The sequence below is a fragment of the Branchiostoma lanceolatum genome, chromosome 6, assembly GCF_035083965.1.
Source record: "Branchiostoma lanceolatum isolate klBraLanc5 chromosome 6, klBraLanc5.hap2, whole genome shotgun sequence".
Lineage (NCBI taxonomy): Eukaryota > Metazoa > Chordata > Leptocardii > Amphioxiformes > Branchiostomatidae > Branchiostoma > Branchiostoma lanceolatum.
Genome location: NC_089727.1, coordinates 1,922,938 through 1,937,202, shown reverse-complemented (window position 1 = coordinate 1,937,202; position 14,265 = coordinate 1,922,938). Strand labels below are relative to the sequence as shown.

Here is a 14,265-nt window from a genome sequence, read left to right as displayed (position 1 = left end):
CAAAATAAACACAAAAACAACTTTCATAAGGGCCATACTGAACTTGAAAAGTCTGCCGAAATTAATATGGGAAACTGGGGACATGCAAGCAAGACGACTTTACACATATTTGACACTGAATTTGACCAAGTTTAAGTTAAGACTTTGGGGATACCTAGTATGAAGATTGTAGAACAGTATCTAATCTTAAACTAGTTAAAGTTAAACAGACTTTATTTCAGCTAAGGTACGGGTATTGCCTGAGGCCTACCAGAAATGGAATCTCTACATGATACAAGTACAGAGTTACCACAGTAACAGGCACTTGATGGACACACACATTAGGGGATCCTTCTTCAGCAGAACTCACCACCACCCAGTGCGTAACCTAATTTTTGGGGAGTAACTCAATCGTGCCTGTGGTTTGTGAGATATTAATATAACATTGACCAGATGGCAATGAAATAAAGCAGTGGGGCTGAAGTCAAAATGAATCTGAGACACATACTCAAAATTTCAAACCATCAACAATTTAGATAAGAATTAAGAGAATGATCAATGCCTCCAAAATTGTTGCAAGGTTTTTTTCTATGCCTAAATAACAAATCTAAATGGCTAAGGCTGGCTGAATTTACCACCAACGTCATTCCTTTTGCATCGATTTAATATCTTTTCCCTAAGCAGTTCCAAGGCCCAACACCTATCTTTTTGGCTGCTTACTGTACTTGTCATCAGTCAGAATTTACAGCAGGGAGAGGTGTTGAGAGTTCTTGGCTACTTGTTTGTCCTCTCTTATAGTGCATATCATGTTTGACTTTGAGAGAATAACTCGCTTCTTTTCATATGCCCTACATCAGGAGATCTTGGTAACTAAAAGACAACAAAAGATCTTTTTCTCCTTTTTATAGGAGGGACACATTCACGGTCTTGAGGCATATCTGTAGGCTTTTCTTGGTTCTGTCAACTGCAATGGTACACCACGGTAAAAGTGGGACTTACACCACGCATGGTATGCTTCAATTCATTTACACAATCGAGCAAAAATGCATCAAAGCCCATTAGAAACAATGGAAGCCACCTTTACCTGGCCTCCATTACACAACATTTCTTCATCCACCCTGTCCCCGGTGATATGATTTAAAAGTGGGAATATCCAGTTTCAACACTCCATTGTTCTTCCTTACCGGTTGTCATTTTAAACGTCAACAAAGGAAGGTATGCGTATGTTTTGAATGCTTCTTCCTGTTGTCGCCTATGGTATAAAACTCACTGCTTTTATCGCACACCGTTGTAGGCATGTTTAGGGAAAGGGGCACAAGTAGTGAAGTGTGCAGCACTCTTAATTGGAATCTAATGTAGTATCCAGTAGGTGGTGATGGAGCCGTGCTGATTTATCCCGCAGACTTCCTCAGGGTAAATAAACTACGCAGTGGTTGGGGGGAGAGGCATGAACTTTTCCCTGACCCTCTTGGCTGTCACCTGTTACAACAACAGGTACCGCGAAACAAACAAGCTACTTGCACTTAAAAACAAGCTACTTGCACTTTCAGGCAAAAACAGCCATTTTCAAACCTGTAATTGCAATGTAAAACCTTTCCTGTCGATTCTTTACCACTACCTGAACAAAAACATTTGTTCCCGCTCAGCAAAACAAACTACTTGTACTTTTAGGCAAATCATCCGTTTTTAAACCTTTGGGGGCAATGCAGAACATTCCTTTGGAAAAAAAACACATCCAGAAAAACAAGCCACTTTGCTCTTTTGTAGCAAAACATTCATTTCAAAAGTTTCCGAGGCAAAAACTCATCTAGTTGGGCTGTGATCTCTACTTACTTTGCGAGATAAGCAAAAAACTACTAGCACTTTTATTTTTGCATCCGATTCCACGGACACACACAAAAATGCTTGTCCTGAATTCCCCTTCCATCTAGCAGGGCCTGCCAAGTCAGCTCCCTTTGCAAGATAATGCCGCTATTTGTGCCTGATGCTCCCGTTTCCATAGTAACGTCACCCAGCTGTTGTAGGAGCCTATAGATGACCCTGGGCTGGTACAGGGTAGGGAAGACTGGGTCCTTTGACGGGAGCTAATGCCAGTATTCATCCTCCCTGCCATTTTGTCTGCCGGCAGGTTTACCAAGCGGAGCAATCCCCGGCTGACAAAGGGGACCACCGAACTCACATCAGGCCAAGTTTCACGCTGCCTCGTCCCGACGCCTTTCACTGGGCCGATCTGGGCCATTCATCGCCGGCCCACATTACTACCGGCTGCGCACAGACTGACTTTGCCAGGACAATACCCTGTAGTAAATCCTGGGCCCACACCAGGTTATTCCCTTGGTTCTCGGACATTTCAAGGTGAAAGTACAGCAAGCGGACATCATATAAGCAGAGGGCAGGGAGGAAAACTTCAATATGACTATATTCACGGCAAAAAAATGACTTCACCCAGGCTTAAGCCTGGTCATTAAGCTTTGTTTACATTTTTAAGAAATCAGAGAACCAAGGAATCAAATTTGTGTGGCCTTATCACAAATACTAGCCCCCCTCGCCTTTCTCTGGTGAAACATATATCCACGAACAGCTGCTGACAACACCTCATCATGTAAAAGGTGGTCGACCTTCTACTGTTATAGCTCCATTGGATCCATAAAAGAACCCAACACACTTATTGATGAGAATAAAGGGGTGGCTTAAAACCAAGCCACAGTAAAGCCATATTGCACGACTACTACTGGTCAATAAGAAAGTAATCATGCTTCACCTCAATACAGGATGACTTCTCTACCTTCACCTTTACCTTGCATCAGCCCACTCCTTATCTACACCACATCATAACAACTTTTATGGCCTGAAATCAAAGCTTCCACAACAAACAGACCAACAACATAATCTTTGCAACTATTTCCTGTTAATGACTTTAATGCTGGTGGCTGTAAATCAAACTTCAAAGTCATAAACTTGGGACTCAAACATTTTAACCTGTCACCAAATATACAGTAAAGCATTACAGCTCATATGAAGAGCAAATATCCCTTCTTGCTTTCATATTTTTCTCCATCATAAATGTAGAAAGCTGTAGAGACATTTAATTTCAAAACTTAAACCATTCTTAAGGAGTCCTTGCAAATATAAACAAATCATTTCTAAGTGCCTTTTATTTGTTCCCATCAATTTTTATCAATTCACAAAGCACTTAGCAACAAAACAATTCATACCCTTGCCAAGACAATCACAGGTACAGGGGGTATGATTGATTTTGTAGTCAACTGTATATCTTAACCTGGAAAGTGTATATATATAAGACACTAATTCAAGACGGTTGCCAACTGTGATATGTAAGTTATCCCTTTCAGTTGGCAGGGGGGCTCCTCTGACAGCTCGCCCTTAATTTAATAACCGTTTTGTATGCGAGCAAAGGTGCAGGCTGTTTAACATACCAGTCTGGAACGGTACAGACTGTACAGGCAGGCCAGTCTAGACGCTCCGCTGTGAGGGAAAATAAACCCTGAAGTCTTTACATGATCCACATGGTCCTGGCGCTGGTAATGGTAGAGAAATACAAGCAGGGCTCACAGGCTGTACAGGACCCCGACACTTGTTTTCGTTGGCCCTTATGAAGATTAGGTGTATAGGGCTGGAAATATAGGATTGTGCACCCAAAATTGGAGCTGTGCACCTAATTTTTGACTGTGGGTGCACCTGTGTACCAAGATATTTGTGTAAGGGTTACATACATAAAGGTACTACTGAGTACTGAACACTAGTATACAGTATGGTCTTGACATGTCAATGTCAGAAAAATAATATTAAAACCTTTATTGCATTAACCTGTACTTGTCTGATAAGGTTTCGCTGACATTCTACTTTATTCTGTTGTGCACCCAACATTTTTCATGTGCACCTTAATGTTTCAAGGTTAGGTGCACCAGTGCCCTTATTGAAAGTTATTCCCAAAAAGAGATTTTGAGCCCAGGATTGTGTGAACTTGGCGCTTGTTTTCCTTGGCCCTGGAGAAGGTTAGGTTTACTCTATGGCTTCCCCAACCAGCTCCGTTTTCAGGGAGCCATACCTCTAATTACGACAGGGCAAATTTGTCCACATTGCCAAGAGGGAGGTTTGTGTGAACCCTCTCCAAGTCAAACATGTTCTCAACCTTCTCTCTCGGCATGGATACTCCTCCCCTGCAGCACTGGGCTGAGAGGTTGTCACTTCCACCCAGTCAACACAAATATACTCAGGACTTCCCACTGACAGGGCGGATTGATGGGGGAGAGGAATGGACTAAACTGGGAGTTAGGGAGGGATACTTCACCCTTACCTTCATGGTCTCTTCTCACCAAAACTCTGGGTGGATAGTTCCTGTTCTTCTAGTCAAAAGATTACAATTACCGTTTGGCACACTGAAGTAGCCGTTTGGTAACAAATTCTCTATTGATTAGTGGGTAAGGTAGCAGGGAGAAGGTTAAACTTAAAGAACCTGTGGATTTTATAGGGAAAACAACTGATATCTACCTTCATACCTTCTTCCTAAAATCTCAGCAAACATGAAATATCAGACTGAATTCTGCAAACTGAATATGTAAAACAAAAATGACACCAAGAGGCATTGATCTTTCTTCAATAGTGTTTCTGCAGAAGCTGCGATCTTTTTATTTGAAGACCTTGTTCAATTTTCTCACAGTTCTGGCCACTGTTGGGTCATAAGCTTCATATTTGCCCCAGTTCAGGTGAATCCGGGTATAATAAGCACTCACCTTCCTACAGGTATGGATATGGACAGGTGTACTCTGATCCCAGGTACACAGGTACAAGTGTGCAAAGTAAAGCCATATATGCCTGATGTGGGGGGTAGATATTGAGAATATGTGATCTCACCGCACCTGGTATAACATACTTTACTGCCCAGGTTATCGAGAGCCAAGTACACTCATTTGTAAAAATCGGGTTGTCAAGTCGCCGGCGGAGAGCATGGCATCTAATTATAGCGGCGGACCTCTCTGCCGAAGTCCGGGCCAGCTTGTTTGGTTGGTAGGGACAATTACTCATCACAGTTGTAATCAACTGTGTAGAAGAGAATGGACAACACTTACAACAACAAGGGGCAGGTAGAAATATGCAGAGCAAAAGTCGACTTTGCCCGTGGGTAAAAATAGACTACGAAAACACCAAATTGGCCGGCAAATCTCGATTAAGGTGAAGACATTATACAGTGATAGAAATTGTTTGAAGAATAAACAGCAACGGATTTCCTCGGCTCTTAAAAGTAAAACACGGCCGGGCAGTTGAAACGACAACAAAAATCACACTGCAACATCACTAGCCTGGCATTCAAACCTATGATACTTGCCGAGTTTTCTTCCCTATTTGCGAAAGATCATAGGTTTGGAAACCATGCTACAAAATCACTGCAGGCCTTTCTATCTCTATAAATCTTCAAGTCGTTACACAGTCTTAAAATTGACAAGTTTTAAGATGGCATTAGATAATGTAGTGATGGATTAGAGCAATTGCTGCCTGAACAAAGGGAGTGGATAAGCCAAGCAGGTAATTTTCCTGAGACCGGTTGTCTGCCCCCCTCCCCCTGCGCTGTCAGTCCTGGTGCCAGGCAGGAGACACCATTGTTTTCTTTGCTGGGAAAGTGAGATTCATGGGTTGGAAGGACCCCTGACAGGACACAATTCATCACTCCAGTTGTGTATCTGATCTTCGAAAAGTATTCAGGCTATTCCAATGCAAAACAAGAAGGGGAACGAAGTGTAATAGAAAATTAAAAATTGTCTGTGCTACAGACAGCAATAGATATTTTGCAACAGATTCCTTGTAAATTCTTGCCAGCTTGATTTCAACTGTATCCAGTTCTTGGGCTTTGTAAAGTATTTCTAAGTTATTTTATTGAAATCTATTACAGTTGGAATCTAACAGGCTCTAAACCCCTAAATATTCGGTGAATCCGAGGCTTCAAAACGGGTTATCAGAACAATGTGAAGCATTTTGCAAATGCAGAAAGCTTTTCCCATACATCTACATCCATTTGTAGATCTACTAGACTCTGTTGTCCATGATTTCAGACACATCAACAAACCATGATGAAACAACATCACAAAAATAAACATCACAAAAATATGCATCAGTAAATGTAATAATATAATATTTTCACCTAGGCAGGTCACGTGATATCAAACAAAACTCGGACTTCCTACCTGGTAAGAATCAACTTTCTTCTATTGTGTTGTGTACATGGTTTCAACATAATATTTATGAAGCTTTAGTTGCAATTTCTGGGTTCCTAACAGCTTAACAAAACCCACTGGATCACGTTACCTTCTAGATAAAGGTTTCCATTTATATAAATCAAAACCAGGTGCGTAGATTAAGGAATATAGCCAAATTTTCATCCAAACTCTACACACTGCATGGAAAGAGCCGGTAGCGTGGTAGGGGGTGCGAAGTGTTGTGAGAAGGTATCACGTTATATTTACATCATATCCTTTCTAACAACACGCCAAGGAGGCAAGGCTATCAAGTCACATGTTAGTCCTTTGTGCCTTGTTGTCTCTTCGCCTCCAGTGGGTTTAGGGAACACCCCGCCATGTTTTGATTTGAGCAACGTCCAGGGGGTTGTCTGACAACACTCTATCCTCCATTTTACAGAAGCTAGAATAAAACTGATCTGCCATAGCCCACACAGGTCTGTCTATATTGCCTTACGCTTCTTGTAGGTAAGAAATGGTATAACGAATCAACTCAGTAGCATGATGACTGCAGTAGGAGCATATTTATCAGGTTACCTTGCATAAACACTGTTTCAAACCATAACAATAGACCCAAACCTTCACCTACAAAAGTACATGTACAAATTAATGAAATGTAAGATGCTTACTTAAGAGGCCATTTCCACATTTCAATATACTATATCCATAGAAAGATAAGTGTGAAAATGCACGAATGTAACGGAAATACCTCCTCTAGATTGTCTAATTTAATTCAGCACCATGGATTTGACAAGACAACAAACTGAAGTGCTCCAAGCACAGGAAAACCACAACATGACAACAAAGCAGTTTACCACAATATGTGTACACCAGAAACAGAGGCAGTAGGAAGTTTACTACATTCCTGTAGCTCCTCCTCAGGACATGGGCCTTGATTAATGTTGAAAACCCATTTACTAATGTAGTGTAATGGACTGCGTTATCTTGTACTGTCTGTACTGTAGACAGTATATCTGACTAGAGGATCTCAGTCACACAAACCAATGGAATCTGTGTTTCACACTGTTGGCACAAGGAATTTGTCTGCTTTGGGTAAAGTTGTGATACAATCTCATTATGTGTTTGTTACATTTGCTGTCAAAAGCTGTGGTTCAAATGGTTTACATGTCTTGACATAGACTCGTAGGAATAGTGGTGTATATCTTCAAGTTTCTGGTGTACACCTTCAGTTTTCTGAGATAGTCTCAAATGCCTCAGAAGGAGAAGAACCTGACGTCTTGAAGACAGGGAAGACAAGCTGGCTATCTCAGACTACACCTGACCTTCACCCCTTGTCTGTAAATCCAACTGCAAATCACCTGGAGGTGTCTCCTGTCCGGACACCTACCACATTATCTGGTATCTCCTGTCAGGGCTTGCAATTTATTTTGGGGGACATGTGCACTGCCGAACCGAATCTAAAACCTGAACAGAAAAAATTTTGGATGCACATCATAAGTAGAATGCAAACCTGACTGTCTTTCGTCAGAGCTCGAATCTGAAATTCTGTTGCTTACTTTGAAATTTTAAACATTCAAGTAATACAACAAAGGTATTATTATTTTCTGGCAGTCAAGTTAGATGTGAAGAATATGAAGTATAGATGTGAAGAATATGAAGTATGCTAGCGTTACAGAATAATATGGTACATTTTATGTACCTCTACCTCCCCCAAAAAAACAATTAGGTGCACAGCTCCAAATTTGGGTGCACAGAAGTGCATATCTACTTCAATCCCTGAAAATATTACTTCAATCCCTGAAAATATTAAAAATTTTAGGCCTCTTTACTCTGAGCGCCCAGTATTTCCAGCCCTGCTATCTCCAGACACGTCAGTTGAACCAACCCTGGCACCTTCCCCAAACCATGACGACCAGCGGGCAGCCAGGGTTGACACTATGCACCTGCATGCCTACACTACAGTACAACACTGCCTCCGCACACACCAGTATTTACTCTCCCTCCGACACCCCGTGACCGGGCTACGGTTTCTCCTTTTGCGAAAACATCCTGTGCGGAGCGCGGACATCCACAGGTGAACGGTCGTCGGCAGGTTAATTTTACCTGGCACAGGTGTGTTCCACAAGGTGTGACCCTTCTTTTAAACCTGAAGATCTACCGGGTTCTGGGTGTCCCTTTACGGCAATATTGCCAGGGAAAATTCCCCTTCATTTAGTGTAACGACACATAACAAACGTGCACCGATTTACCACATGAAAGACATGCTCCATGATAAGCAACCATTTTCCAAAAAGTGTGAACAGCAGGACAACTAGGTGAGAAACACAGTGAAATGTTCGAAACAAAAGGTCAAGTAAAGAGAAGAAAGGCACGGCACAGTGTTTTTCTCACGTCTTGCAACCCACAATGACGATTCGTGTACAACTGGATTCAACACAAAGAACTGCCCAGAAAACTACATGCAAATCATCCTACCTAACAAATTCCACAGACAATGAGAGATGCCATTTATGTAGATCATCTCCAGTTTGGCCTTTCAGTTGAAGAAAATTACAGGGTTTGCTGCCTCACCTACCTGTCTTGTAAATTATCTCATGAATAACACGGCACAATTACGCAGTCCCACACTACAAGCTGAAATGAATATAATAGCAGCAGAGAAAGAATGTTTCTAAAGGCACTGAAGGGACATTCTAGAGGAAGTAAACCAGTCAACTGGAAACTTTTCTTCCCTTCACCTGTTCTACTTCTGGTAATGAGGTACAATTAAGAATGGGCGGTTAACTAAAAGAGTCACAAATTGACTCTGTTTAAACTTTTATGAATGCTTAGCAGTGAAGCATTCTGATCAGACTACTGTTTTGGAATGTAAAATTTGATGTTTTTTGTTATACAGTACTTACAGAACAACTGATGAAGCCAAGAATAGTTGTGAACGGAATGAGAGGAATCACTGGGGGAAATTGTACCAGGCTTTAACAAAACTTATCTTCAAGAAAGAAATGACTAAGTGTTTGGGAATCTGATCTCCATATTTGCATGCAAAAGTTTGTTGTAATTAAATCATGCATGCAAATTACCTCAAATAGGTGCATAGCTCTCTGAACCGTATCAAGGGCATCATAACTTTTTCCACAGTTCACCTGAACAAGGCAACCCCGTAAAAATTTTAATTCTTTTTCAAGTTTTTGTGCCATTTTCATTACTATCTCCTACTGGGTTACAAAAGTGGTGTATGCATGATGAGAAATATATTTACACCAGGCCATTTTCAGACTGTTTTAGATCTAGTTCAGCCAAGGAGATTATTTATAAAGGGAGATGACCTCATTGGTTCAGCAGAACTCTTCTTGGTTCATCTACATACTCCATAAACATTCTCTTTGTGTAGTTTTTATCATAGCCAATATCTCCAGCTTGGTTGCAAAACTAGTTCTATCCAACACAAGTCTGTATCATATTTGCACCAGGCTGTTGTTATCTCCAAACGCCTGCAGCTATCTTCCCAACCATCAGCTAATAGTGAGTATTCACCCCTGGTGAGCCGTTTTAGCACCATGGCATCAGCGGAGACTGTGGAGTAAACTTGTGATAAGTCTGGCAGGTAAACTGCCACAACAAAGGAGGGAAACGGGCAGGTTTTGGGAGCAGAATTTACAAATCCTGCACAGCTACTATCTAAAACAAACAGCCTGGCAGGAAAAAAATGTGAGGACTAGAACAATTAGGGTATGATGAAGTTGAAGTAAGTGTGATGTCAGAGAAATGAGGTGTTGGGAACAAAATGCAGCTGCCCAAAAGACAAGCAGCATCTATTGCCAACCTCAAAATGTTTCAAGAAAACTAACACATAAGCTTCAGAACAGGAACATGTATAGTTATGAGAAAATTACCTTCTTTGTCAAATCTCATTTTTAGCCACAAGAGAATGGGGGGATTTTCTGATAGATCAAAAGATATCGGAACCTTCTAAAGAATAGCGCCACACCTTCTGAAAATTCAATCAGCCCGAGGGTGATATCACAATGAATGGGTGATGTCCCTAATAGGGCGATGGCACTCTTTGTTTTAGGCATAATTACACATTTCAAATACTGTGTTTTCCAGAGGCCATCTCGACCCAAGCCTCCGTAGATGTGGACGTTGGCTACACACTCAGTGTGGGGTCCTGAACATTGGAAACTGGGCACCTACATGTGCCCTGTAACCTCTTCAGACTGGATCTATAATGTAGGTAAAATATATTTGCCAAGGACCCACTAACAATTTGTTGTTACAGCCAGGCTTTCCCAAATAGTGCCCAAGTGCTGGGAGCATGTCACACTTTTCTGGCCCCTTACAGCGGAACTAGGGCTTAATAATGGAATGTCCCATCGACCGGTGTTGTAGCATGCTCACTCGAGGGGCTGTAGCCATAGAAATAAGAGCTCGAACTGACATTATTTGCACACAAGGGTGACGCATAGAGTCTCAAACACCGGGGCCCGTGCAGCCAGAACGCCACGTATCCCTCACACAAACGTGACCAACGTAAAAAGGTCTCCCGTCCCCAACACTTCTAATGAGTTCAGTTAGCTACAGACATGTGTTTGGTTTTGCGGACACTGTTTTCTTTTGCTTTCTTCTGGATGGCGGCTCGTTTCACCACCAGACTTCAAACCCTTTACCCTGCACATTCCCTCTGTCTCAATGAATGACAGCAGAAGTTGAAATGCAAAGAAGGAGGAATGTAAATCCATTGTGTATCCGGACACCTATTGTACTCCCTTGATGCAAGCCCTCTACAAATAGAATTAGGGAATGGTCAACCCACCACTGAGTTATTCTGTGGTACTGTATTTCACCATTAGCATACGCACAAAAGTGAATAAACACCGCCGCCGATTATCATCAGCTAAGCCCACTTCTCGCTCCCAGATACCAACTGGCTGAGAATGACCTTTAGCAAATTAGAGAAGCAATTTCCAAGACCTTGCTACAACCTGGGTGGACAACTTGTTCCTAAATACAATGATCCGAGCACTCCTTTGATCTTGAAAATTACAGGGCGAACAGCTTGGCCTAGCATGTAACAATGGGTTCTGTTGCATATTCTGCCATTGTTTGCTAAATAATAGCCAGCCAACTGTAGTAAACACTGCATGTTTATGCGTGGTAACTGTTCGAGCCATAGAGTTAGACCCTGAGACTGTTTGGCCTCGAAAAAACGCAAGCCGATGCCACGTTTTCATTATCAGAGGGACGTGGTTTGAAGAGAATTCATGCACTTTGCATACGTCATGTTTCAGGCTGCCTGTTTGTAAAGAAAGACCCCTGGACTAGACTTGGCAATGTTTGCTGTGGAAATGGAGCATTTCCAATCCCTGCGCTGTGACCTAGCGCTGTTATAGTAGAGACAATACTGGCAAACAGTAATCCTCAAATCCTGAAAGAGAAAACCTGCCCTCCCCTAATACCCCTCAAACACACCTGGAATGGAAAATTGATAGGGTGAGTGTAATTTGATGCTTCAGCCTTACCTGGACGATGCAGTGTCCGACATCCTCAGCTTCTGACACTGTTGCGTTGTAAAACGTTGGGTTGAAGATTGGTTCGTTGTCGTTGAAATCCAAAAGTGTAATGGTGACTTGGATGGTCGAAGACATTGCCGGCGAACCATGGTCGGTTGCGTCAATGGTAATCCGTGGGGAAGGGGCGATCTCGCGATCCACGATAGCCCTGGTCGTGATCAAACCGCTGGCAGGATCCACAGTGAACCAATCCGAGTGGGTTCCCGGCGTAGAGACGATGGAAAAGGTGATCTCGGCATTCGGCCCGATGTCTCGGTCTCGAGCAGTTATCTGGAAGACGGACGTCCCAATGGGAGCAGCTTCGGATAGGGAGGGTGCGTAGGATCCGACAAACTCTGGGGCGTTGTCGTTGACATCTGTTACTTGTAGCGTGATAGTTCTGTCTACAGTCAGCGGTGGCGCGCCCGAATCTTGGGCGATGACCCTGATTTGGTAATTTGGTACAACCTCGCGATCCAGCGGTTGTGCAACGACCACCAGGTAAATGATGTTGTCCTGTGTAGTCAGTCCGAATGTACCATCCCCTCCTTCTAGTGTCACGTTAACGTTGACATTCTCACCGTTGTCAGAGTCTGAGACAGATATTCTAGCCACGAAATCCCCCGGTTGCGCCCCTTCCGAGACAGAAGCAGACTGGTTCTCGTTCAGAAAGGTGATGTCGATGGTTGGGAGGTTATCGTTAACATCGATGACAGACACGGACACGAACACTGTGGACCTTTCCGGCTGCGTGCCGTTGTCTCGTGCATACACGATCAACTCGTGAACGGTCCTGTCCTCGAAATCCAACGGCTTGTTGACCGAGATGACTCCCGTTTCCGAGTTGATCGCGAACATCTCTTCCGGATCGCTCTGTCGTCTGTCTATGCCATAGATGATGACTCCGTTTTGGCCCTCGTCTTGGTCTGACGCCGTGACATCGAGCACACTCGTACCTACCGTGGCATCTTCTCTGACTTCTGCAGAATATCTACTTTGCGTAAAGATGGGTTGGTTATCGTTTACGTCTCCTACCTCAACTCTCACTGTGGTGCTCCCTGAGTTGGGAGGAGTGCCACCATCGTAGGCGTAGATAATCAAATTATATTCTGGAGTGGTCTCTTTGTCCAAGGGGTTGCTTATCACAAGTTCTGGGTACAGAACACCGTCCCCTCCCCTCCTTGCGTCCAACCTGAAGGCATTCCCGATGTTTCCAGAGTTGATTTCGTACCTCTGGACACCTAAGACGCCTGCGTCCGCGTCTTGGGCTTCGTCAATGTTTCTCTTGACCCCAATCGGGGTTGATTCTGAGAGCTCTAGCTCGTACAGGTTCTGAGGAAAACTGGGACTGTTGTCGTTCCTGTCTAACACCTCAACCGTCACAGTCACGACCTGTCCCTGCGACGTGCTCACGGCTAGGAGTTCATAGAAGTCTCTGGTCTCTCTGTCTAACCTGATCCCGCTCCTTATGACCCCCGTGTGTTCATCTATGCTGAGATGCTGTAGTAGCTGCGTGTCGCTAGGGTCGGGGGACAGGTAGAACGGGCCGGTGATGCCCGATGCCTCCACTATGTTTCCTATATACGTACCTGCGTCTTGCTCCTCCTCCGTTTGGAAGGTTACCTGGTGAGACTGGCTGTTGGCGGGGTGTAGAAGGAGGAACAGACAGGCGAGGAGCGTCCATGGAGGGACCATGTCGGTCCGCGAGCGGCGCGTGGTCCGCCGGGACATAGCGCACCGGTAGGCGGTGTCAGCACCACCCTGCGACCGCCGGCGCGACAACCGCGGCTCGGTGCAGCTCGCACGCTTCACGACGGCACGTTTCCCGGGCAGGATCGCCCCTCATCGCCGCCGAACGGGAGCCAGCGTGTCCCCTGTGAATCCCGTACGGCTGGCAGTGCAAGTCTAGCCCGACAAAACAGGATTATCGGCCGGTATAAAGCCGAGCCTGTGTGTACTACCGTGTGTTGGTTTCCCCGACCGGTCGGTAACAGTCTTGGCGTCCCCTGCAACCGCAGATCCAGCCGCGATCGGGCCCCGATACGCGCGATTCCGGGTCTGTTGGCACGACTTTCCTGTCAGAATATCCTTACAGAATCCGTCCAAGGGTGTCTGTACAGGTTATAAGATCCGTGGGGCTGAAAAAAACGAAGAAAATTCGTACAGAAATCTCGGTCGTCACTTGAGGTCCACAGCGCGACCTCCCCACAAAACTTTTGAGCATGGAGGGCCTCGCAGGGGGTGCCCACGTGACCTACCCGACCGGTAATGAGAATTTGCGCCGCGCAAAAACACCGAAATCGGCTCGACTCAGGTGAAAACGGGGTGTAAAACACTAGAATTGTCTCTGGAAAACCCCTGGGAGTTCAGGGATACCCTTTTCATCAACCCGAATAACTTTTGTGATGGTAAAAATTACAAGGTAGACCTGTGAAAACTGGCAGATATGCATTTGAATAGCGCCGTCGGCCCGACTACTTGAAGGGAGGCATTATGTTACCTGGGTTTGAAAGGGCGGACGGCGG

The 14,265-nt window shown here is 44.2% G+C and overlaps 1 protein-coding gene across 1 annotated transcript in view; it reads right to left on the bottom strand.

Moving 5' to 3' along the window:
- The window catches only part of LOC136436137 (protein dachsous-like), an 84,927-nt gene extending 70,937 nt beyond the window's left edge, over positions 1-13,990 (bottom strand). The window contains exon 1 of the mRNA XM_066429899.1: positions 11,711-13,990. Coding sequence (XP_066285996.1) covers positions 11,711-13,471 — 1,761 coding nt within the window. The 5' untranslated portion in view covers positions 13,472-13,990. The remainder of the gene's footprint in view (positions 1-11,710) is intronic.
- Between the last annotated feature and the right edge of the window lie 275 nt (positions 13,991-14,265).